The 27,095-nt window shown below is 30.8% G+C and overlaps 1 protein-coding gene and 1 long non-coding RNA gene across 2 annotated transcripts in view; one reads left to right on the top strand and one right to left on the bottom strand.

Annotated features, from left to right (window-relative positions):
- Positions 1 to 899: 899 nt before the first annotated feature.
- LOC134686179 (uncharacterized) lies at positions 900 to 6,304 on the top strand. The gene is made up of 3 exons (XR_010101557.1): positions 900 to 997; positions 4,503 to 4,597; positions 6,016 to 6,304. It is a non-coding gene; the product is annotated as an uncharacterized LOC134686179 (long non-coding RNA).
- A 9,346-nt stretch (positions 6,305 to 15,650) lies between these two features.
- Positions 15,651 to 27,095, bottom strand: part of LOC134687836 (sialomucin core protein 24-like) — a 45,895-nt gene continuing 34,450 nt past the window's right edge. The window contains exons 8-11 of the mRNA XM_063548295.1: positions 24,082 to 24,183; positions 22,953 to 23,018; positions 22,135 to 22,155; positions 15,651 to 15,995 (exon numbers count right to left, since the gene is read on the bottom strand). Of these exons, the coding sequence (XP_063404365.1) occupies positions 15,850 to 15,995; positions 22,135 to 22,155; positions 22,953 to 23,018; positions 24,082 to 24,183 (335 nt within the window). The 3' untranslated portion in view covers positions 15,651 to 15,849. The remainder of the gene's footprint in view (positions 15,996 to 22,134; positions 22,156 to 22,952; positions 23,019 to 24,081; positions 24,184 to 27,095) is intronic.

Genomic DNA, 27,095 nt, shown 5'->3' with positions numbered 1-27,095 from the left:
AAGCATCTTGATAATATCAGTTTCAGAGAATTTTTTGTTTGAATCAGAGTGATCCTTTACAAAGTAGGATTTATTCCTCCCTAAGACAAGATACTTATATCTACGTTGGCCATTCTTTTTTTATGAAGCAAAACAATACCAACTCTTTCAATTTGTATTTTAGTTTGGAATGTGTAATCCGTGTGTAAAGAGTAGAAAAGTCAAATGTTTTAATTCTGTTACAAGATGAAAGAGAGTTAGATTACATATGTACTCTAAAAGATCTTTGGAATTTTTAAGTATCTACACACGAAGAGAAAACGTGCAATAAAATTATACAAATAGCATGTTAAAGACGAAAACAAAACGTTCGCTATCATATTGCTTATTGCTTTACAATAAGAGCATCAAATGATGAAATGGTACATAAAACCTTAAATAGCTAATGTTGGGAGAGAACAAAAATCCTACATTATAGAAACACAAAGATATTCTAAATCTGTGAAAATGGCGTAATCTAAACACTGATGTGCATCAGTCCTCAACCTGCATAAAATATAGAAATAAACTATTCATTCGATCGTTACACGAAATCTCTACACGTACTTCACCAAACGGCAAACCCAAAACAAGACTTAAAATTCTAACAACCGAAATTGAATTCAAACAATGAGTCTGTCTATGTCAATCTCTAACACATTCCCCATGTTAATAATCCCACAATTACATTTCGATTGGTCAACAAATTAACCGTATTTTACGAAAAAAATGTTTGAAAGTGCATTCACCTGCACAATCGTAATAAAGTACACTGTATCATAAATATATGCAAATCTGACTTTTGAAATATTCCAAAATCAATAAATATCATGTAAATAAGTAAACACATGTTACCATGCTTTACGTGGATATAAATATGTTAATAATGTTATTTACAAAAAAAAACATTCTGAATGAAATAAGAAACCTATCCATATGGTAACGAATTGAACTTTTACCAGAATAAAATTAACAAAAAGTAAGTGCAACCTTTTTAATATATTAACACTAGGATTGTTTTTAAACTGGGTTTTTGGTATTACTTCCTTTAGAGTACACGTGCCAATGCAAATTTACAAATGTTTCCACTGTGTTAAACAATAATAAATTATTGAGATTAGAATTTTGATGAAGAAACCGGCAAAATCAAAGTATATGTATCTGTTAATTAATTAATTAGAATACGTTATTATTCATTTAGATAAATCTTTACATAACTTTATTGTCCTATAAGGTCTTGCATTTTAATCTAAAAAGTACAACTTTTTGACCATGTTAACCTTCTGATTTATTTCTTCCTTCGTTATGAAAATACATATTTAAGTATGATTTTGACTAAGCATTGAAACGTAGGACTGTTAATTATTTATATGCGCATTGGTGTATTTGTTTCTATAACTTTTGTATACATGCGTAATTATAATTGTTTTAAGGTGGTATGGGTGTCTTTCGTCATCTTGGATTGTAAAAAAAACAGAGAATCTAAGGTCCATATTTTCTATCAAGTTAGCAAAATTTGATGCAGGAATGCAGATATTAAATGTGAATTTTCATTTAAAAGAACCAATTTATAAGAATATAACTTAGAAATATTAATTCTTTTACAAGTGAAGATTATTTTTGGTTGTTTTTGTATATTTTCAAATTGACATTTTAAGGGGAGGTAACTCTAAAACAGTGCATTTTCTGAAGGACTCTACATGAAATTTTCATATTTTGTCTTTTAGCCGGAAAAAAACGTACGGTAAACCTATCTTTTCTTTTGATATTCTCAAAGCATTGTCTGAAAGCAATCTTTTCCTAATTTATTTTACAATTCTATCATTTTGTTTAGTTTCTATTCACAAAATGTTGTTTTTTTCCTGTATAATCCATACAAAATTTGTCATTTTGTCACAACCTGTAGCTTGAGAAAATGCACGGTGACCTATCATTTTTATAATATTTTCGAACATGTATCAATAGATACTACATTTTGACAAAGTATGAACAAATTCTATCATTTTTATTTTAGACTCCCATCGTGACCACCTTAATGTTGTCGATGTCTGTCTTTATTTAAGAATTGAATGCTTCTTTTTGTAACCTCATTGGGGTGTAAAAGCGTTGACCGAAGTACATTTTGTATATAATACTTATAATTAAAATTAGCTAGGATCATGAAAACACGATTTAATCAAGTTTTTATTTAATTTACTTGTGCACTTTATTGTGGGACCTCGTGTCATCATGAATGAATGATAAATGTTATTGTGTAATGAAGTTGATTAAGGAATAACGCGAGATTGCAGTTTAGCCAATCAGAATTAAGTATTATAATGAAACATACATCTACTGTAATTATTACTTAAAGTATATTTTGGAGAGGACCATGTAAGTTCTGCGTCTGATCTTTTTTATTATACATGTATATGTAAAAGCAAATAAAATAAGTCAAAATGGAAGAGGGGCAAACTTTACCAGAGGGACAGTCAAGCTCATACATCGAAAATAAACTGACAACACCATGGCTAAAAAAAAAACACAAACTGAACGGCAAGTAATAGTACACAAGACACAACATAGAAAGCTAAGGAGTAGGCAACACGAACCCAACCAAAATCTGGAGTTGATCTCAGATGCTCCGGAAGGGTAAGCATGAATGTATATCTATATATTCTAGACTGTAAAGAATTATTTAGAAAAAGGAAATTACTTTTGTCTTGAACGAATCGATTTGAATTTGAACATGTTCAAGTCGTTCAGATTAATAAAAATAACAAAAAAGTAGATACTCTAAATTTCATTGACAAAAGTCCACCTGATAAAGTACTAAATAAATTTAATAAGTTAACTTTAGGAGTAAAAAAATGCTCTTGCAATATAGCTGCTCGATCTGAATTAGGCAGCTACCCTATTGATTGCTTTATAAAAAGACAAACTCTTCTTTTTCATGATAGACTATTAAGGGAAGAAACTAGCCCCTTACTAAAAGAGACACTAAATTTGGCAAAAACTTTACATAATGCAGGTATTTATTCTTGGTACTCCTATGTAAATCATGTCAGAAGTCAAAATGATTTAGAAATTGTTAACCAAAATAAGGATAAAAATAATAGGCTAATATACAAACAAAATCTAGAAAACTCCTATGAAAATTTATATAATGATAAAATATTAAATTTACAAGAGAATAGCAAACTCCAACTTTTTAAAAAAATAAAGAAAAGCTATAACTTTGAACCATACCTACTTTCTCAAAACTTTGAATATAGATAACTAATTTCTAAATTTCGAATAAGTGACCACTGCTTATTAATAGAAACTGGAAGATACAGGAAAATTCCCAGAGATTTAAGACTATGTACACATTGTGATGTACTAGATGATGAGTTTCATTTCTTTTTTAAATGTAAAATAAATGAACAATTAAGATAAGAATTTTTAAATGAAAATAAATATAATAACTTAAATAACTTAAATGATATAGATAAATTAAAACATATTCTCAATCCTGAAACAAAACAGGACACTTGCAAATTAGGCTCCTTTTTTTTGCCGTTTATTGTACATAACAGTTCTACCCGAAAGCAAAGGAATAACTCATCAATTTTACTTCTATTTAACTAAAACAACTATTTGTTTTAATTTTTGAAAAAAATGTTTATGTACAATAAACGGCAAAAAAATGTTTTATACAGATCATTAATCAATATGTTAAACCTTTGTGTAGCTCAAGCTACAAAGATATTTTTTGTCATGCATCCGATTTCACCTTGATAGATGCACACGCCCGATGAAGCTAATTTGTTTAGCGAAATATTGCGTGAATAATATATAAAATATAACACCTAATTTTATAACACTTATAAGTGTGTTAAAGTTACATTCTTACATTCTTAGACACTTATATAATTCAATTTAGTAACTGCATCAGTTTATTTACAAACTGATCCACACCTATATAGATTGAATGTTGATTGTTGCTATTTTTAGACACTATATATTGATTTAAAAAAAAAAGACAAATTATAGTTCAAAGTGTGTCCATTGTTTATTTTCATTGTTTTATGTAAACTGTATATTATGTATAATGTTTTAAGCCATTGGTCCATATGGGCGTAAAGTGCTTTTCAAATAAAGTTTTTAAAGTTAAAAAAAAAAATTAATAATCACAAGGGAACGACAATTTAACTTCAAGAAGTCATGTTTTTTTCCAAAAAATAAATAGTATTCTGATCCCTAATTTGATGAAAACAAATAATCAAGTCAAGCAGATGCGCGAAAAAAATATGACTCAGACAAAAACGTACTCCCCTACTTTTTAAAGTTAAAAAGTTAAATTGTTGCTCCATAAGTCGTATACAAAAAAGTTATGTGATAATTAACAAACATCATTTAAAGTGCAATTTGTTTGAACATACGGGACACTGGGCTAGAATGTTATTTGTCGGATTGCAGTTCTGCATCAATGAAAAGCTACATTGTTATTTGTTTGATTGCAGTTCTGCACCAATGAAAAATGGAACAAAACAGTCCTCAAAGTCAAGGTCATTAACGAGGTTAACATGTAAACGTGCTATTCGTAAACTAGCTAGCAGTAAGTATTATGAGTTTACATCATATGTTTGACAGGAGACCGTATTAAATGGCGGGAAATTTGAAAAAAGAGCGATATTTCAAATTTGATGCCATGCAATAGGGCCGGTCCACCTGGGGACATTTTATCTAAAATGAAAGGAAACTCCGTTTCTATACTATCTTTTTGTTTTAACTGATATGTTTTATCAAATTGTATCTATAACAACGAAAAAATTATTAAAGCGGAAGTTATCAAATACTAGACAAAATTATCGGAATCGAATACCTACTGGGATTCATTGCCTGAACAATTAATTATCTGTGTTCAGACTTTTATATTTGATCATAGTTCATCCCGTCATCATTGCGCTCAAGCCTGACTCGTTTCGTACCGTTAAACCAGCATTCACCGCCGAATTAAAAAGTTTGGATAGCCAAAGCCGGATCAGGGATTTAAAATTGAGAATGGAAATGGGGAATGTATCAAAGAGACAACAACCCGACCATAGAAAAAAACAACAGCGGAAGGTCACCAACAGGTCTTAGGTCTCAATGTAACGAGAAATTCCCGCACCCGGAGGTGCCCTTCAGCTGGCCCCTAAACAAATAATACAAGTTCAGTGATAATGAACGCCATACTAATTTCCAAATTGTACACAAGAAACTAAAATTAAAATAATACAAGACTAACAAAGACCAGAGAAATTTGTATAGCAGGAAACAATCATCTCCTCATATTAAGTGCACTATATATATAACTTGCATTTTACATTGTGTTTGAATTGTTGCAAGATCTTATAATAGTTTGTCCAGATTATGTTTCTCTCAATTTACTTAAATTGATTATTGGAAATCCCTTCGCTCGCATATATGCATCAGTTACTGCAGTATCAACAACATAAGACCATTACCTTATTACATAAATCAATGACTTAACTTATTTCAATATGATTAAGTAATCCTTGTCTAGTTGTCGCAAATGCTTACAATTAGTCAGCTTGTTGTAAATGCGGGTCTTCATCAACCACCATTGTTATCCGACCATTTTCGTCAGAGTTTAGAAACCTCGGTGGCTGAGTGGTCGAAGAAGTTACTACTGTAATCACTAGCCAGTCAACACTGAGGTTCTGAGTTCGAACCCCGCTGGTGCGGGTGCACTCGACTCCCAATTTTCCTAACGAAGCTCGGTGGTTTTCTCCGGGCATTCCGGCTTCCTCCACCAATAAAAACTGAACGCCAAGAAATAGCCTAAATGTGGTGCTTTAAAGTGGCGTTAAAACACCAAAAATCAATCAATCAATAATCCAAGTTAATTTCTGAATTAATGTTTTATTACCTAAATTCATGGAACAAGCGTATTTGTTGCGTCTTTTATTATCATAATTAGTTAAAGAGTTAAAGTAACTAAACAATAATTGGTTTGTTTTCACATTTCAGGATTTGGTAGGTTATTGTGTGTAAGGGACCCTTCTTATTGTGGAGACGGATGGCAGTATGGAAATATAACTAAAACATGGATATGGATGGGTTGACAAACTTTAAACAAAATTCTGAAAAAAATCAAATGTAATGAAAAAGAAAAAAAATATTTATCATGCATAAATTGCATTTTTTCATGTAGCTAAAACATCAAAAGAAAACGTTAAAATGAATAAAAAAAATATCATTTAACATTATTTTAGTTAACACAAAAGGGGTGGGAATAATGAAATAAAAATAAAATATATATGGTTGTCTGAATGATTTTATTGTCTGTTGATTGTCATGCAGTGATATTGTTATTATTAGCGCCCAATACCTAATCCTTACATAAGGCAGTGGTCACGGTAAAAAAGGTGAAATGACGGACAATCTTGTCTTCATGAATCCGTCGACGAGCGCTTAACAGATTCTTATACTTAAAAATGATGTTTATAGTAGACTCGGACCAAAGGAAAAACTCGAAAACTTGCATAGGCGGATTTAAAGTCGGGCCTGGGGTGTCCGCCCCACCCGACTTTTTGTGGAAAAAAATATGGTTGATTATAACAGGAATCACTGAAGCATGACTGGTGTCCCCCTTATGGAAAGTTCTGGATCCGCTACTGACTTGGTTCGAATATATATTTTCAATTCGTTTTAGCTAACCTGCCTTTCTATAGACATAACAACTATGACGGACTAACAGAACTGTGACCCTTTACATAGATGTACCAGGTTTACTTTTTAAAAATGTCAGTCTGCATGGTAGATTAGGTCAGGTGATGGGTTGACGGTTCACAAACAGGTTTAATCCAGCCACAATATTTATTCTGGTCTGTCCCTAGCCCATTCGGCAATCCTCGGTAAAATCCGCTACTCTCCTTCTATCATGAGGGTACGGAATCGGTCACGTTGAGACGAATGGTACTTACTAAGTCATGATCTTATTATTTAGAGTATGGTTATTGTTGGATTCGTAGCAACAAACGGCTACCACAGAATTAAATAAAACACATACGAAACTGCTGCTCAAACGTGTTTAATACATGGAAGGTTCGCAAATGGTAAATTTAATAGAGTGTGTTTGCTTTTCGTCCAGTGGCAAATATTTCATCTATATTCTATTGGAAAATTAACCACTTTTATTTTTTATTGTTTAGTCTAATTCTCAGCCGTAACTCCCTGTTAAAGCCAAGTTCCTGACATACTCTGGTTCAATTTGTTTTCATCATTTTAAAGCAAAGTCAGTCAATTAGTATTACAAATCATGTATGCATATAGTTCAGAAGAGTTTAAAGTTATAATACCTTTTTTTATGCCCCCAATAAGTTTGGGGCATTTGTTTTTCTGTCTGCATCCGTTCGTCTGTCGCGCTTCAGGTTTTAAGTTTTTGGTCAAAGTAGTTTTTGATGAAATTGAAGTACAATCAATTTGAAACTTAGTACATATGTTCCCTGCGATAAAATCTTGTCAATGTAATGCCAAATTAAGGGTCAACTGAACTTACTAGAATGATAGTTCGTGTGCAGCATCTGTATACTATGGACACATTGTTGTGTTAAAAGTATAATAGTCACAGGTTTTAATACGTTTTACTTTATAAACCATGGCAGTTGGACTTTTGGGAGTACTACCAATTGGGGCATTTGTTAAGAGACAGATTTGCTTAAAAACCTTTTCTAAAAGAGGGGCGAAAGATACAAGAGGGACATTCAAACTCATACATGGAAAATAAACTGACAATGCCATGGCTAAAAAAGAAAAAGACATACCAACAATAGTATACAATACACAACTAGAAAACTAAAGACTAAGCAACACAAACCCCAACAAAAACTTCGAGTGGTCTTAACTGCTCCAGAAGGGTAAGCAGATCCTGCTCCTCATGTGTTATGGTTTCTAATTTGAAACATTCATAAATTTATAGGAACATGAAATTGCAAATTAGCAACATGACAGGTTGAATATAACAAGTGAAACTGCGAACTACTGCTCACTGATGATACCCCCGCCGCCAGTGGATAATATTACTGATGATAGTGTAAAAATATGCAAGTGTTCGGTAAACAGGAAGTTGTCGAGTGATGAATCTGAAAACGCATCACACGGTATAGCTGACTTAGATAAACCCTGAAACCAAATTTCAGAAATCCTTGTATTGTAGTTCCTGAGAAAAATGTGACGAAAATTTTCCACTTGGCTATCATGTGTAAAATCATACAAGTGTTCGGTAAACAGGAAGTTGTCAAGTGATCAATCTGAAAACGCATCACACGGTATAGCTGACTTAGATAAACCCTGAAACCAAATTTCAGAAATCCTTGTATTGTAGTTCCTGAGAAAAATGTGACGAAAATTTTCAACTTGGCTATCATGTGTAAAATCATACAAGTGTTCGGTAAACAGGAAGTTGTCAAGTGATCAATCTGAAAACGCATCACACGGTATAGCCGACTTAGATAAACCCTGAAACCCTGAAACCAAATTTCAGAAATCCTTGTATTGTTGTTCCTGAGAAAAATGTGACGAAAGTTTCATGGGACCGACTGACAGACGGACTGACAGAGGTAAAACAGTATACCCCCCTTTTTAAAAGCGGGGGTATAAAAAGCTTCAATAGTGAACTTCATTAGTTTGGCAATTTGTATAGAACAAACTACTTGTTTAAAATGATATAGTAATGGTAGAAGACATTTTCTGTTCTAGGACTGAAAATCAAATGGAGTTTGAACTTTTTATATAAATATTGTATAGCTCCCCAATCAGAGATGTCATTTATCAAATCTGATTGTATATGCAAACATATGTGGAATGCATCCTCAATCTTCATTTTCTGGTGATTCGACAGGATTTGCATCTCCATGAACTAATCATTTTAGATTTGACAAATGTTGCAATTGATTGTCTCTTAAGTATGTGTCAGAATTTAAATCATATTACATAACTTATTTCAATGAAAGATAGGCTGTTCAGCTGCTGTATAAAATATCTCCTTTTTTTTTGAAAAATGCAAATGAATTTTTATTGTTGTTAGACAATGAAAACTATGTTATCCTTAACAATATGATTTATCCAAATAGTTTTCATTTTTTCCTGTAGGTTCTATTTTTTTATAAGAATGTCCATATAAGATAATATTGTACGATTTATCTTGCACATATGCACTGAAAAATCATTCAGATTAACAATGCTGGCGACATATTTAAAATAACAACAAAATACATTTCAACAGCTTTTAACTTTTATTTACACTAAAATATTAGGAACATAATGATATATTTTGATTAGTAAGCTGAATTAATGAATCCCACAAACTGGTTTGTTGCTATGACCCATTCCACTGAAATACTTGTAACTTTATTAAATTAAGGTTGAAGAAATGTCTGAATGTGAATTTGTGCAAACAATTTTACTGTTTATTTATTGCCAACCTGTATCACCTGGTAAAAGAAGGTGAATGTCAAAATAATGCTGTACAAAAAGATATTTTATAATTCTTACAAAATTATAACTTGTAAGCAAACATATACAGGCCATGTTATCAATACTACTGTGGATTAATTTATTTTCATGGGTACTAATTTTCCTGGATGAAGGAAAACTCAATGCTTATGTTCTCGGACATTTAATATTATGGTTTTGACGGTTTTCATACAAGCCTGTAGAAAATTTGTTATTTGTAGAACATTTAATTTCGTAGTTCACCTATACCAACGAAAATTGGTATCCAACGAATAATTGTGAATCCACAGTATTGAATTTTTTAACATAAATTTTTAACATATAACAGGCTATTATTTGAACTTGGAATTATTTTTAATTATGGAATTTACATAATTTCTTGTGTTTAAATTTTTTAATAGATTCCATGTTTATTTGGTACTATAAACATTTGAGCGGTTCATAACATTTTCATACAATGTATTTTGGTTAGATAGTGTTGTGCACGGCACAGTACATTCTATTGAAAATATAATATTTTCTTTGTAATAGAAAGTGTTGTGCGCAGCACAGAACAATTCAGTACAAAATAAACATGGAATTTATAAAAAAAAATTCAATAGCAAGAAATCAAACAAATTCCATAATTTAAAATAATTCCAAGTTCAAATAATAGCCTGTTATATTTCCTTTTTTTAACTTTACAACTTTTTGAGTATTTCTGTGTTAGTATTTACTATACATAATTAAATGAGACATGTGTCATATATCTACAGTACATTCTCAACAAATTATCTAAATTTAGAGATTAAGAATATTCTATAGCACACGATTAAACAATACCCTTTTACCAGTGCAATATATGAAGGCTTACCCGTGCAGTTAGTTTTTTTCTCTTCTTGTTACAGAAATTTATTAAAAATGTTAAAATCATATACTGTTAGGCCCTTTTTACTATTCAAAATTCCAAAGAAACACACAGTAAAATATCAAAAATTACATTGGAGATCATTTAAGCAGTAAGAGCTAAATGCATCAAAACTCTGACTGTTTAATTTATTTTTCATCATAATTTGTCTGTTTAAATTAGCATACTGAATAATTTAAATTAAATTTAATGTATCAGTATTTGACTGATTACATTTAATTTGAGCACCTGTTAAAAACACATTTTTCCATCTAAAATAACTAGACTTTCCCTCAGCTAAAAAAGCTATGAATACCCCTATTTAAGCAACTATACAATTATCTTTACTTATTCCTAACATTCCTTTAATTTGAAAAATAAAGTTGACCTGTGTATGTATTTGGTTGAAATAATGTTGTCTAGCCGTATGTTTTTGGTTGACATTTTTTCTATAGTCAGTACTGAGCAGTGCTTATCAATGGCAAAAAGGACATTGGTTAAAGTAGACTAGAATCATCATAAAAAAATCAGACAAATAAATTCGGTAGAGCAGTGGCATTCAAATTTAAGGGCTCATAAAAATGGACAAACACTGTAATAAGCCAGGAAATTGTTTTTTAATAAATGTTCTTCAGCTGTGTAGCTCTAGAAATAATTCAAAATTCCTGAGATTGCTGAGATTGCTAAATACCATAACAAAGCACCACATTACAATTCATATACTGGAGATTTATTTTCGTGGATTGCAGAAACCCTGCATTTTCGTGGATATGTGATTCTGTGGTTCTGCCAAAGTCTGGATAACTTCACATAAATTTGTATTTCGTTGAACATATAAATTTGTGTATCCATGAAACCCACAAACATTGGTATCCAACGAATAATTATGAATCCACAGTACCCAAAATGGTTTCTGGTTAATAATAAGTTATGACTTGTAAGACAATTCGGTTTTACCCAAGAATAAAAAAATACCATTTTTTTTAATAATACAAAAAATCTATTCTACAAACAAAAAAGTATTGTGTTTTTTAAGAAAAATCAATAAATGCTAGCAGGATGTGCTTATTTTATCTAAATAATAATAACTTAAAGCAAGAATATATTGAGATTTCTTTAATATATACTGGATGGACTGACAAAAAGATAGACTATGAGTGATGATGACAAAATTGCAAACTATCTACAATATAATGTTTTCTAAACCATTTGTAAGTGCTATTAACCAAAAGGCAAACCTACCTCATGTTTAACAGTACAAGAGATATTCAAATTTTCTTCTTCTTCCATGGAAAGATAAATTTTAACTGAAAATTCTAAAATCACAATTTTTAATGTTCTTGATGTTATTTTTTTATATATAATCATCCAAATAAAAATGCCTCATTATTTTTTGTTTGTTAATGATTTATCTGTTGGTTTTTAATCTAAATGAGGGTCAACAACCATACCTGAAAAATTGTTTCATTTTTTTAATATTTGATTATCTCCAGTACACATCAGAAAATAAAATAAACACACGACCATTCACCTCAACTAATTAACATATTTATATTCTACCGCAAACAATTTATAATCATCTTGATACATAAACATGTAAACTATTTGAAAATGACATGATAAAGACCAAATAGAAGATGGTGTCATATTTCAATTGGAATAGACAATTTTGTGTGCAATGATGGACAGTTCTAAAGAAGAAATTGTTAGCCATCTAAACAAAACCTATACCATATTATTTCAGTGTTCATCATATTTTGCTAACTTTGTATTAATTTTTACTTGTTAAGAAGTTTATTTAATATATTCTCTTAAGGTGATACCCAACACCTTGACTTAAACTAATTTGGCTCTCAGAAAAAAAATGGTTGAATATATAGAAGTTTGACAAACACTAATTTTGACCATTGAGAAGATTAATATTTCCTTTACAATACAATATTGTCTGACATTAAAACATTTAGCTGATTTTACAGAGTTATCTCCCTGTAGTGTTACATACCACCTTAAATCATCTGTCCAAAACATTTCCAGACCTTGGCTAGATCATGGCAGTCAGTATTTTATTGATGGAGGAAGATGGAGTACCCATTGAGAACCACCATACTTAAAACAATATCAATAGCAATTTGGTCAATCTCAAGAGTTGAAAGGAAATAATCACTATCTAATTTGGGTAATATGAAACAATCCCAAACTGATAGGATTTGACGCTCGTGAAAATAGATAAAAGTAGTTAACTGCTGATGGTTTTAAGATCACAACTAATTTTTTCTTTTTCTTTCCTATTTACCTTATTATATACAAATTGAAAGCACATTATAAAACAAAATTATATGATATGAAAAACTCTTCCTCGTCATATATAAAGAAACAAAATATGATAATACATTTACATAAAATATATAAACATTTAAATAGCACTTAATTGGCAAAGACGAATAAAATAAACAAACAAAATCACATTCATATCGTGACACAACATCTAAATCACAAAACATATCACAAAATTAATATAAGAATGTATTTTTTGTAGTCCAACAAAGGAAAATTTATTAATTTCAATAAAGTTCCAGGTGATGCTATTTAAAATTAAAATTTAGTTTATCTTTGCATGCTGTAAACATCAGCAACAAAAAAGAAACTTGCACAAAGCTATTCAACTACCGTGGATTCATTTATTTTCGTGGATAATTTTCCTGGATTGAGGAAAACTTGCATTTTCGTGGATATTTTATTTCATGGTTTTTCAAAATTCTGCATAAAACAGGCTATTATTTGAACTTGGAATTATTTTTAATTATGGAATTTGCATAATTTCTTGTGTTTATTTTTTTTTAATAAATTCCATGTTTATTTGGTACTATAAACATTTGAGCGGTTCATAACATTTTCCATACAATGTATTTTGGTTAGATAGTGTTGTGCACGGCACAGTACATTCTATTGAAAATATAATATTTTCTTTGTAATAGAAAGTGTTGTGCGCAGCTCAGAACAATTCAGTGCAAAATAAACATGGAATTTATAAAAAATTTCAATAGCAAAAAATCAAACAAATTCCATAATTTAAAATAATTCCAAGTTCAAATAATAGCCTGTTATAAATTCCTATACAAAATTTGTTATTTGTTGGTCATGTTTTCGTGGTTTAAGGGTCACCACAAAATCCACTAAAATTGGTATCCAATGAAAAATAATGAACCCACAGTATATGTTAATGGTTATGATAGAAAAATATTGTGTTTGCAGTTAATGATCTAATCCTATTTGTTTGTACACCAAGAACCATTCAAAATCAAAAAAGAAATGATGCTTCATTTTTATTGTAAGTTATTTTTACGAAATTTTGACCCATTGACCATTCCCACTTTATCTTCATATAAATCTTGAACCACAACAATTTTCTTTCGATGCCTAAAGCTATTTAGTAAAATAATATTATTGTTAATTGTCTAAATTACCTCTAAAAATATCTACATTGCAAAGCAAATTTCTTGAAAACTTGTTTACAATTTAAACTGAAAATGAAATCTATAGCTAAATTACAGCAGCTCATACAAATTACCATGACAACAAAACGTAAACAAACAGATCTCACAGATCATTATACTTTTAACCAGATTCTATCAGGATTATGCACAATATAAAACAAAATAAATTCAATGATTCAAAGTCTAATGCATTCTAGGTAATATTTTTAAATTGTACACCATGTCGCTGTGATTGGTTTATATTTTCTGAAACAATTGATCTCCAACCAATGATGGGAAGTTATATTCATTTTGGTGTAAAATCAATGAAATTACACATATTTCTTTGAATCTGGTGAATTACCAATCTAATATATAAGGAATGGAATGCAATTATCTGTAAACAAAACAATAAATGTACCTTAACAAATCAATTTATTCATCAATTATATTGGTTGGCAAGATGATCATGATTTTTCTTTGTTGTATTAAAAATATAAAATGTGTGAAGCAAAGATTACATGACCTCCAAATGTGGGTTTTTACAGTAATTTTAACTGTTATACTTTCCACACAATATATAACCAAATTTGTATCTGACCCAACTTTAACTTGTTAGATATCTATTTTGCAAATGACATGTTGCATTGTTGTTTGTTAATTTTCCATTTTTCATTCAGCACAGCTTAAACTTAAGCTGAAGCTTGTTATCTTAATTTTTGTTTTTCTACAGCTTGTTAAACTTTTTATTCTCCATTTTTCATATAAGAAATTCAGATAGTGAAGTGTCCCATATTTGTAAGGATGAAAAAATGGTCCAAAATATAAATCTACAAATCCTTGTTAAATAAAAACAAAATATCACATAAATGTTACTATGGTAATGTATCACACTCCCTCAAATACAAAAATATAATCCTTTTATCTTAATCCTTCACAAAATAATGAAATCTCTCAACAATTTTTTTAAAATCTAAATAAAGAATTTTATGCTAACAATACAATTTAACCAATACACAATGGCAGATTTAGGGGGTGGCCCCGCCCCCTTATGGGTATACTTATATATGGTTTATGAATACACTTTTTTTAAAGTCCTGCCCCTAAAGTTGCCATGATGGGGCCCCATTTTCAAAATCCTATATATGCAAATACCACAGTTTTTTTAACTCAATGAAACAAAACACAACATACATCAACATTTTTTTTTTACAACAATTTTTTTTATGTTTATCTTTCGTTTTTTCTTTCTTTTCATGTACAGCACCTTAACAAAGCACAACAACTGAACATTTTCATTAATATAGAGACATTTGACATATTTTCAAACTGCAATAGCAAAAAAAAGAAGATTAAAGATTTAAATATAAACTCTGACAATCTATTTTTGGCTTGTTCATCCAGGCACTTTAAGAAATAATGCTGACATTAAGTTTTGATATAATTACATTCAGTGGTAAAGTATGTAACTACCTAAACATAAAGAAAAATATCACATTTTTCCAAAAACAAAAAGGGAGATTCAGTTCTTATAAATAATTTAGTAACCAATCAAAAAAAAATCTGTTTTAAATTTAATTTTTTTTTTTTTTTTAAATCAAATTTTAAAAATTAAATTTTTAAATCAAATTTTAAAATTAAATTTTTAAATCAAATTTTAAAATTAAATTTTTAAATCAAATTTTAAAATTAAATTTTTAAATCAAATTTTTTTAAATTAAATTTTTTAATCATCTTTTTTTAAATTAAATTTTTTTAATCAAATTTGTAGATATTTTTTTAAGAAAATAACTACTTTTAAGCCTTAAAAAACACCCACTCCAAACCACATGAAAAATAAAGTTACAATATTAAGAAATTTAAATAAATGAGATTACTTTAATTTTAAAACATGTTTGAAAGACATGAAATTACATAAAGTGTAACATAACTATAAAATCCAGGAAAGAGAAATTCATCCTCTACAGTTTCTCCTTACTCCTCCGTGTTTTACATCTGATGGTAGTTGCTGGAGGCCTGTCTAGATTTGTACCATTTCAGAACAAAGAAGATGATCAAAATGATACCAGCACACAATACTATTCCACCAATGAAGGAGGCTCCATCAAAATGTCTGTCTGTAGATGGTGCTGCAGCTGCAATAAAAGACCAAAATCAGCATGTGATGAAAGTAGAAATTATAAGGTTGATTTTCAAGAGACCAACAAACTATGTCATAGAAAATGAACTTAAATGATAGTTTCAAATCATCTCGAAACAAATTTTTCTATTTTTAACTTTTTATTCTATTTCTAACTTCTATAATAAATGATAGCAATGATCAAAACTGACTGTCTGCATTTTGACTCAATTTTTCAAGGCTTATATGAAATTCCTTGAGCAAAGAATAAAGCAAGACTTGCAATACTTTATAAAATAAAGAACAAAGTGGCCATATCAAAGAAAGGTTGTCTAATACCACCAAAACTATTGTTGAGAAATACACATAACAAATGCTTTCAATTAGCATTGGCATCCTGTGATTATGGCAAGAACTAATTTTCCAAAAACTAGAGGCTCTTAAAGAGCCTGTGTCACTCACCTGACTCTACTTGGGTATTTGAAATCATATAAAAAGATACAGATCATAACAGTTACTTAAATAATGATTAAGGCCATATTTGGTTTAATATTGCATTCTATTCTGTGGTTCTCTAAAAGAAGACATTTGTATGTATTTCTCATAGGGTCCTATGTTAAACTAAGTCCACCACTAGCAGCCATCTTGAATGATGGATCGTTTACAAAGTTACAACACTTGGAAAGCACCTCATAAGGAACATTAGTCATTCATGATATGTTTGGTTTAATTCTATTCAGTGGTTCTCTAGAAGAAGACTTAGGATCCTATGTTAAACTAACTCCCCCGCTGGCGACCATCTTGGAAGATGGATCGGCTACAAAGTAACAACATGTAGTCAGCACCTCATAAGGCACATTCATGCTATGTTTGGTTTCATTCCATTCATTGGTTCTCTAAAAGAAGACATTTGTGTGTTTTTCCCATTGGTTCCTATGTTAAACTAAGTCCCCCTGCTGGCAGCAATGTTGGATGATGGATTGGCTACAAGTAACAACACTTGCCTTGGTCAGCATCTCATAAGAAACATTCATGCTATGTTTGGTTTCATTCCGTTCAGATAGGGTCCTATGTTAAACTAAGTCCCCCCACTGGGGGCCATCTTGGATGATGGATCAGCTGCAAAGTAACAACACTTGGTCAGCATCTCATAAGAAACATTCATGCTATGTTTCATTTCATTCCATTCAGTGGTTCTCTAAAAGAAGACATTTGTATGTATTTCCCATAGTGTCCTATGTTAAACTAAGTCCCCTGCTGCCGGCCATCTTGGAAGATGGATCTGCTACAGAGTAACAATATTTAGACAGCACTTCATAAGGAGCATTCATGCCATGTTTGGTTCCATTTCATTCAGTGGTTTTCTAGAACAAGTTCAAAATGTAAAAAGTAAACAACGATGGACGACGGACGCCAAGTGATGAGAATAGCTCACTTGGCCCTTCAGCCCATGTGAGCTAAAAAAACATTCACGATAGGAACGCTCTTCCACCAGCCATTGTAGTAGCACTGTCAGTTGAGGCTTTTAATTTTAAAGCCTAAAGGTTAAAGCTAAATTAAGTTAAATTAGTTTAAAGGGGGTTGGTTCTATATGACACTAAATCTATGGCAGTATAATCAGTTTGATGATTGTGGACATTATCTAACAGATGCACATTAATTATCCACACAATTTGAGTTTGCACTTAATAAGAGTGGTTCTTAAAGTTAAAAGCCTTTACCCATGCTATGAACAATTATATGAAATTACACACTAAATACCATGGATTCAATTATTTAGGTCACTCTAGGATACCAATATTTTGGAAAGAGAATTTTTTTTTATTTTCACAGAGGATGTATGATTTTGTGATTTTGTCCAAGTCTGCACATACATGATATAAGCTTATAGATAATGTGTATTTTGTTTTAAATTAAAACGTGTTGTTTGCCTATACTAATGGTATCAACAAAAATTGGTATCCCACAAATTATAATAAATCTACAGCATTACCAGTAAAATCATTGACCATTTTATTTTTAACTCATTCATTTCATTGACTAACAGTATTTCTAACATTTACCACAAAACAACAGAGACATTCATGATTATTTGTATTCATATATTTAAAGCCAACAGAAAACTAAATAAAATGCAATCAAAAAATGACAGTTACTGTAAAGGATAGTCTGCAGTGAATGTCATGCATATTCATCACCAATTGATGAATGTCATGCATATTCATTACCAATTAATACAACAATTATTGATACAGACGTGTTCAAACTAGATGGATGTACAATGTATTGGTTCATGAAACCTCAAAATTTTGTCAACTCTATTGATAGGATAGTTGCCATCATATTTTAAGTGAACATTTCAAAATCTTCCAAGATTACTAAAATTATTTATCCATTACTTAGAATAGAATATTCTGTCATACATTTACATTTAATTAATATATACAATGAAAAAGTTCATGCTTTGGGATTATTGAAAATAAAATGTCAGAAGACATGCAATTAAAAAAAAAATCTTGAAATTCATACTATGTTGATGTCACTGGCAAATTAGTTTTATTTTTAATTTGAATAAATGAATATTTCCTTTTAAGAAATTTATTAAAATGAAAAATTGAAATCTCACCTTATTGGGTCAATTTTATCAACCCGTTTACAAGAAAAAAATACATAAAAAACTCATGCTTTAAAATAAATTGAAAGAACTACATTAACAAGTACATTTGCCTAAAGGGTATGGTAGTTGCTTCCCTGTCTGGCCTGGTACCACCTGCATCCAAAAAATATGATGGCAACTATTGCTCCACATAAAATAACTCCACCAATGAAGGAAACTCCATCAAAATGATGATTATTGCCACCTTTAGATGGTGCAGCAGCTGTAAATGTCAGAAAGAGGCTAAAAATTATCTTTTTCCAAATGACTATTTTCATATACCAATCTTTTGACTCTGATGTATGGGAATTTTTTGGCGTGTTACCTACCCTGCTGTAGATAATTTAAGTACATTGTTAGGAAAAAGAAAGTAAAAGTATAATCAAGCTTTCAATGGGCAAACCTTAGGGAGAAAATTTACTGGTTTTTGTCGAGCCTTCGACTTTAGTCGAAAAAGCGAGACTAAGCGATCCTACTTTCCGTCGGCGTCGGCGGCGTCCACAAATATTCACTCTGTGGTTAAAGTTTTTGAAATTTTAATAACTTTCTTAAACTATACTGGATTTCTACCAAACTTGGACAGAAGCTTGTTTATGATCATAAGATAGTATCCGGAAGTAAATTTTGTAAAAATAAAATTCCATTTTTTCCGTATTTTACTTATAAATGGACTTAGTTTTTCTGCGGGGAAACATTACATTCACTCTGTGGTTAAAGTTTTCAGAATTTTAATAACTTTCTTAAACTATCCTTGGTCTGAACCAAATTTTGACAGAAGCTTGTTTATGATCATAAGATAGTATCCAGAAGTAAATTTTGTAAAAAAATAAATCCATTTTTTCCGTATTTTACTTTTAAATGGACTTAGTTTTTCTGCGGGGAAACATTACATTCACTCTGTGGTTAAAGTTTTTAAAATTTTAATAACTTTCTTAAACTATCCTGGGTTTGTACCAAACTTGGACAGAAGCTAATTTATGACCATAAGATAGTATCCAGAAGTAAATATTGTAAAAAGATAACTCCATTTTTTCTGTATTTTACTTTTAAATGGACTTAGATTTTCTTCCAGTTAACATTACATACAGTCGGCAGTTTAAGTTTTCAAACATTAATTAGATTCATTAACTATCCTAGATTTTTACCAAACTTGGACAGAAGCTTCTTACAATCAAAAGATAGTACCAAGAGGAATTTTTTTATTAATTTTTTTCCTCATTTTTTCTTGAGCCTGTGATTTACAGCAAAAGTAGGCGAGACACTGGGTTCCGCGGAACCCTTACAAATTTTTTTTATACATTGTACAGCAAAACAAGAATGTGTCCATAGTACACGGACGCCCCACTCGCACTATCATTTTCTATGTTTAGGGGACCGTGAAATTGGGGTCAAAACTCTAATTTGGCATTAAAATTAGAAAGATCATATCATAGGGCACAAGTGTACTAAGTTTTAAGTTGATTGAACTTTAACTTCATCAAAAACTACCTTGACCAAAACCTTTAACCGGAAGAGAAACGAATGGACGAACAGATGGATGGACGCACAGACCAGAAAACATAATGCCCCTCTAGTATCCAGTGGGGCATAAAAATCGAAATACAGTTAGAATTTTCCCATTTAATCACCTATTGCAAGCTTGATTTTACTTCTTTAGACTTGCTCTCTATTGACCCAGTACCAGAGTTTTCTACCACAGAGTAGGAAATCTGTCATAAAATTACAAACTTGGGAGTCAAAAGTCAGTTATATGAAAATGGTCTATTCAATGTCATTTTGAATTAATGAAAGGTTTTCATTGTTTTTTTTTTTAACATGTTGAAGGGAAATATTAACTGATATGTTGACATATTTTCTTCTATTCTTGAAACAAATTTACCTCTTTTTTCACACCTTTCATATATAGCTGGTTAGGAGACAACAGTTCAAGAATCGAAGTGCTTGTAAGCACTGAGGGTAAAGATTGCTTCAATTTAACAGTGGGAAGAAAAATTAAATATTGCATTGGTTGTAGTTGATTTTACAGTAATTCTAGACAAAGGGAGATAACTGAAATGAGTTTTAAAGATGACTTTAGCAATGACATGATTTATATTTTTAGAACAGATATTAGAATCCTGCACCTTGCAAAAGTTATGTAATTTTCTTCACAAGTTTAACATCATTTTGTGCCTTGAATATCTGAGCATATATTACACCGATAAAATTTCTGGAAATGTTTATGGATAGGATGTATAGAATGTTATGATCAATGCACTATATTTTGTGTATCAAAAAAGGTAGTGATAAGTCTTGGAAGATTTAGATATCAAGTCAGTCTCATAAGGTTTTGATTGCATTATGCAATCTTTACCTAAAAACCAAGATTAAATATACTACTACCTTTTAAACATTTTTTAACAAACTTTGGAAAAAGCCATGCCTCATACCTAGAACCTTTCCCATGAATAGTTTTCAACTACTATGACTACATCAACTATACATAAAGTCGATATGAGAAAAAAACAAATCTGTTGATCTAGACTGACATATTCTTGGAATTGATAATGAAAATGCAACTGAAGCATGTCTTTTTTTTAAGTTTCGTTTTAATGAGAAGAAATTTCTATTTTCACCTTTTTATATAATTTTTGCATTTTGTGTTTATAAAGATACGTTGTTTCTAAGACTCATATATAAGTAACTTTTCTGTATAAGTGACTATTGTGGATTCATTATTATTTGTTTGGTATCATTTTTTTGTGGGTTGAGAGGGTACAACTTTTACAAAACCCCAAAATCAAATATCCACAAAAATGCAAATTTTACTCAATTTACGAAATAATTGGTACACACAAAAATAATTTATTTTACTCAATCCACAAAATTAATACACTCAAACATAAATGTATCCACAATAAATAACAATCATCATTTCACTGTTACTGAAACTATCGAAGATTGCTCCTATTGTAATTCTAATTTGGCTAAATTTTCTACAATCAAGCTTAAAGCAAAGAAAGAATGCTTTCAAATTTTAAACCATGAAATCTGCACACAGATTGTAAGAAAACATGAAGTTGAATTTTTCCAGAATTTATCATTCCCCATCACTGATATCTAGAAAAGTGAGAGTCATAAGCCTGCAATCAAATGTAAAATGAGTGCTCTATTCAGTGTTGAATTCACTCAGACATACTTTTTGTTTACCAGTAAAACATAACATGCTTACACGTTTTAGATTCTGAAAAACATTTGATGATTTATATCATTTTTTTATTCACTTAAGTGGGTAGACCTTTTTGGTTCAGGGAGATAACTCTTTGATCAGTGATGCATTTGTAAAAGTCAAGTTGCATCAATTCATTTTAATAATTTACCTGAAACAGACTGGAAATAATCTATGTAACCTAAAAGCTTTGAATATTTTGATAAAAATGACCTATATAAATGTACTGATGATTTTAAGAGTTATTTCCCTTGCCCTAGGTCTACATCCTTAAATTTATTTATGACTTACTTGTAGGGGCTACAGCAGCACCTGTTAACAAAACAATATTATTAGGTAATACCAGGAAAATAAGCTAGATATTTATATTTCTAATGCAATTTGTATCAATGGTTCTGATTGGATGACAAATGCTAGAAATGCTTTGCATTATTATAAAACAACAGTAATTTAGACATTATATCACATTTTCTTATTTTTATGTTTAGTTTACGTTAGTTTACGTTTTACAATTGTTTTACATTTGTCATTTCAGGTTTCAGGGAATTGTATAACTTACTATCAATGTAATGTTGTATAGGTTTATTTCATTGTAGAAGGCTTTACTGTGACTAATAGTTGTTAATTTCTATGTCATTTGTCTACGAAGTAGAATTGTCTCAATGGCAATCATACCACAGAGAATTGTCTCAATGGCAATCATACCACAGAGAATTGTCTCAATGGCAATCATACCACAGAGAATTGTCTAAATGGCAATCATACCACAGAGAATTGTCTCAATGGCAATCATACCACAGATAATTGTCTAAATGGCAATCATACCACAGTGAATTGTCTAAATGGCAATCATACCACAGAGAATTGTCTAAATGGCAATCATACCACAGAGAATTGTCTCAATGGCAATCATACCACAGAGAATTGTCTAAATGGCAATCATACCACAGAGAATTGTCTCAATGGCAATCATACAACATCTTTTTTATTTTTTATATACCGCTAGCTTTTAATCCAAATGCTAACTAAAATCCAGTTCATAAATCTAATAATAAAAGATTTTTATCAAGAATTTAAAAAAAAAGCCTGTTATTCCAGCATGTACTTACATGAATCCAAAAAGGTGGTTCCACATTCAGTCTGGATAGTTGTTTGATTTGTAGTTGAGAAACATCCTACAAAACAAGGAGTTAAAATGTACTTTGCCTAAAAAGAAATCTTAAAACACTACTATACTCAATAGTTTTGATTTGTCTTTTGGTGTTTTAACACCTCTTTTAGGCACACCACATTATGGTGGTCAGTTTTGATTGGTGGAGGAAGATGGAGTGCCCAGAAAAAAACACAGACCTTTGATAGGAAAACTCAAAATCATTGTCAATAAACATGATTAAGATTAAGTTGAGTGCACCTGTGTTGACTGGCTAGTGATTACAGTAGTAACTACTTAGACCACTCAGCCACCAAGGCCTTACACTCAATAGTGATAGAATAGATTATAAAACAATTGGAAAGGAAGTCTGTTTATTCCAAGATATCATTGTTGAACTCAATCTGCAGTTTCCAACACCCAAAAAATAACAACTACATGTACATTGTTTTCTATTAAGTTTAAAAGTAGATTTTTCCTTGTATGGTCTTCTATTTCTAATTATTAAAATGTTTAAGTTTCATGGGAGTGAATATAGGAAATGTTTTTTTTTACTGGAAAAAACTATCTACCAAAGTTACTTGCTTGTTTGCAAACTAAGAAAGGTTGGTATCAAATTTCAAGAAACTCTGATGATTTGTACTTCCTACCAAAAATGCAACCAAATTTTAATAAAACAGACAGACAGACACAGATGGACAGACATTAACCAGTATCCCCTTCCTTTCAGAGCAGGGTTAGGTGTAAAATGTTTAAAACCACTACATTTATTTGCACTTGTCCTAAGTCAGGAAATTGATGTTCAGTGGTTTTTATTTGATATGTTTCATCAGTGTTAACTGTTTCTCATTTTTTTTATACAGATTAGAATGCTGGTTTTCCTGTTTGAATGGTTTTGCACTAGTCAATTTTGGGGCCCTTCAGAGAATGTACTTTTACCTATAAAGGTTTATTTTACAAATTGTGACTTGGATAGAGAGTTGTCTCATTAGCACTCGTACCACATCTTTTTATATCTATAGAAGGACAGACAAAAAAACATTTTCTACCATCAGTTCAGAGCAGGGTTATAAATAATTATTACATACCAGTATAAGTCAGTTTTGTGGTGGTTCCAGTACAGTTGACAAAGATACACTTATATAGTACATTTCCACAACAATCTTTCACGTTCTTGAGGGTCTGACACTCTGAAGAATAATTCAATGTTTATATTATGTATTATAACATATACTGATAATTCAAAAGTTCTTGTGTGCTATTGTGAAATCTGCATACAGATCTAGATATACTGTGGATTAATTCATTTCCATGGATACAAATTTTTTCATGGATGAATGAAAACTTTTAACATGTTTGTAGATATTTAATTTCATGATTTTGCAGAAGCCTTAAATTAAGAAAATTTGTTATTCTATGCACACTTAATTGAATGGCTCAACTGTACCTCCATGAAATATGGTATCCAAAGAATAATATATCCGCAGTATAATAAGACATCAGAATGGGAGTTCTTATTATTGTGATAATCACCTAGTCGCATTAATAAAAAAATAAATTTATAGTTCGTTCTTATGTTGTACTGTTATACCACTGTCCCAGGTTAGGGGAGGGTTGATATCCCGCTAAAATGTTTAACCCCGCCACATTATTTATGTATGTGCCTGTCCCAAGTCCAGAGCCTGTAATTCAGTGGTTGTCGTTTGTTTATGTGTTACATATTTGTTTTTCTTTCATTTTTTTACATAAATAAGGTCGTTAGTTTTCTCGTTTGAATTGTTTTACATTGTCTATCCGGGCCTTTTATAGCTGACTATGCGGTATGGGCTTTGCTCATTGTTGAAGGCCGTACAGTGACCTATAGTTGTTAATGTTTGTGACATTTTGGTCTTTTGTGGATAGTTGTCTCATTGGCAATCATACCACATCTTCTTTTTTATATTTGCAATAATTTCTGAATTTACAGTGGTCAAATGGGCCATATTAATCACTAAAATAAACTGAATTCATAAATTTTGTCTTGCTCTTCAAACTTTTTCAAATAAATACAACTTTATAACAACTGTTACTAACCAAAAAAGGGTTACAGCAATGGAACACAATTACACTCTTCTGTTTGAATAGCAACGATCAGACTAACACAAAAAATCTAGTATAAATGTCATTCAGTGGAATACAAACAAATTTGTTTGTATTGACAGAAAATTTGATTTAAAACTGTAAATGTGTTCCTCTTATCTATCAGAGATAGTTACAGGATTGATAATCTCACTTTAAAATGAACAAGGCACATATGTTTATTCAGATACTGAGCCATGGCTATTGTCAACTTAACAGGACACAAAATTTTCTAGTAAAATTCCACATGCAAAATAAAGAAGGCTATTCGTTTTTCAAGCCACCACCTAAACAAATATACTAATTTAAAAATATCGTAAAAGATAGTCTAGCATAGGCACATTCTTGAGAACAGTTCCAGAGAAAAATATATTTGAACACTGAAGCCAGTGAAGGTAATATCAGCTTCACCATTATAGAGGTGACTCCAGAATCAAGTGTTTTTAAGCTTGAAATTTTGGGATTGACCCTTTCGGGATCAAGGAATATTTTTTTTTCGAATCTCAGGATTTAAAATTATTTTAATTCGGGACCTCTGGATTTCATGTTTTTAAGCCCAGGATTTCGGGATCAGGACCCCTCCTCCCCCTCAATATACCAACTTATAAGGGCAGTTTCTAGAGAATTTAAACACTATGAACAAACACATATGCATATGACACAATTGGGTGGAAAAATATATCTGCAATTATAAAAGTTTATGTAATTTGCATCAGAAAAACTAGAAGAAGCCATTGTCCATAGAATCTTTAAAAAAAAAAAAAACTTTCAATTAATTTTCAAAAAGCTCTTTTTTCTAGTTACTGAGAAAAATAAAAAAAAAAACATTGCTGCCTAAGCAAAGGGGGGACTTTCATTGGATTGTAGCCGTAGAAAACAGATTTTGGTTTGGGATAATAAGCATGATAAGATTTTTATTTCAGTGTCCGACAAAGACTTTTAAATCTGCTGATCATTTATGTTTAAGATAGAAAATGAGCATCGTGACGCCCTAAACTTTCACAAACTGAATACAAATTTGACTAATTTTAAAACCAATACAAATGTATTGGAATCAACTATGAGAATGATATAATGGTTGTTTTGTGAGTCAGGCTACTCCAGATCAATATGATTATCTCCCCTTTAACATGTTATACTGAAAAAAATATCTGAAATTATAAAAGTTTACACAGCTTGCTTTGAAAAACTAGAGGAAGAACCAATCATCCATAATTGTTAAGCTAGCAATCAATTTTAAAGAGCCGAGGAAAAAACAAACACGTCATTGGTATCTACAAATGTGTTAAATAAAGTACTGTGATTCATATATTTTCGTGGGTACCAATTTTTGTGTATTAGGGAACACTTGCATGTTCGTGGATATTTAATTTCGTGGTTTTGAAATATCCAGTCTACATACATCTATAGCAATTTTATCCGAAAAATTTGATTCCGTGGTTCCCCTATAACCACGAAATCCACAAAAATTAGTATCCAACGAAAATAAAAGAATACACAGTATGGGTTTTGCTCATTGTTCAAGGCTGTACAGTGACCTAAAATTGTTAAATTACCATGTCATGTTGTGGACTATTGTGAAGAGTTGTCTTATTTACAATCATACCAAATTTTATGTCTATAAAGTTTATCAAATATATTACTGTCTTACTGTCTAGAAGGAGTTAAGCTTATAAGGCACATGAGAGAGAGATAGATCGAAATACTCATTTGTACACAAGGTCCTGACCCCCCCCCCCCCCAAAAAAAAAAAAAGAGTTTATACAGGGTATAATCATAGCATTGGCCTGGGTATGTTATGTATGTTGCCAAAATGTTTTAGAGAGAATATTCTATTCATTCTGTATTTATACTTGTTTCAAAGAAGAGGGAGTTCTGAAGGAAGTCAGAAATAAAAGCAAGAATTTGAAATGTCTTTGCAAAGTTTATTGTTCGTTTGCTGCAAACTGTTCTCCTGAAACATTTACTAAAAAGAGCACTACAT

The sequence above is a fragment of the Mytilus trossulus genome, chromosome 10, assembly GCF_036588685.1.
Source record: "Mytilus trossulus isolate FHL-02 chromosome 10, PNRI_Mtr1.1.1.hap1, whole genome shotgun sequence".
Taxonomy (NCBI): domain Eukaryota; kingdom Metazoa; phylum Mollusca; class Bivalvia; order Mytilida; family Mytilidae; genus Mytilus; species Mytilus trossulus.
The sequence above is the reverse complement of the archived record's forward strand: the minus strand, read 5'-3'. Positions and strand labels throughout refer to the sequence as shown.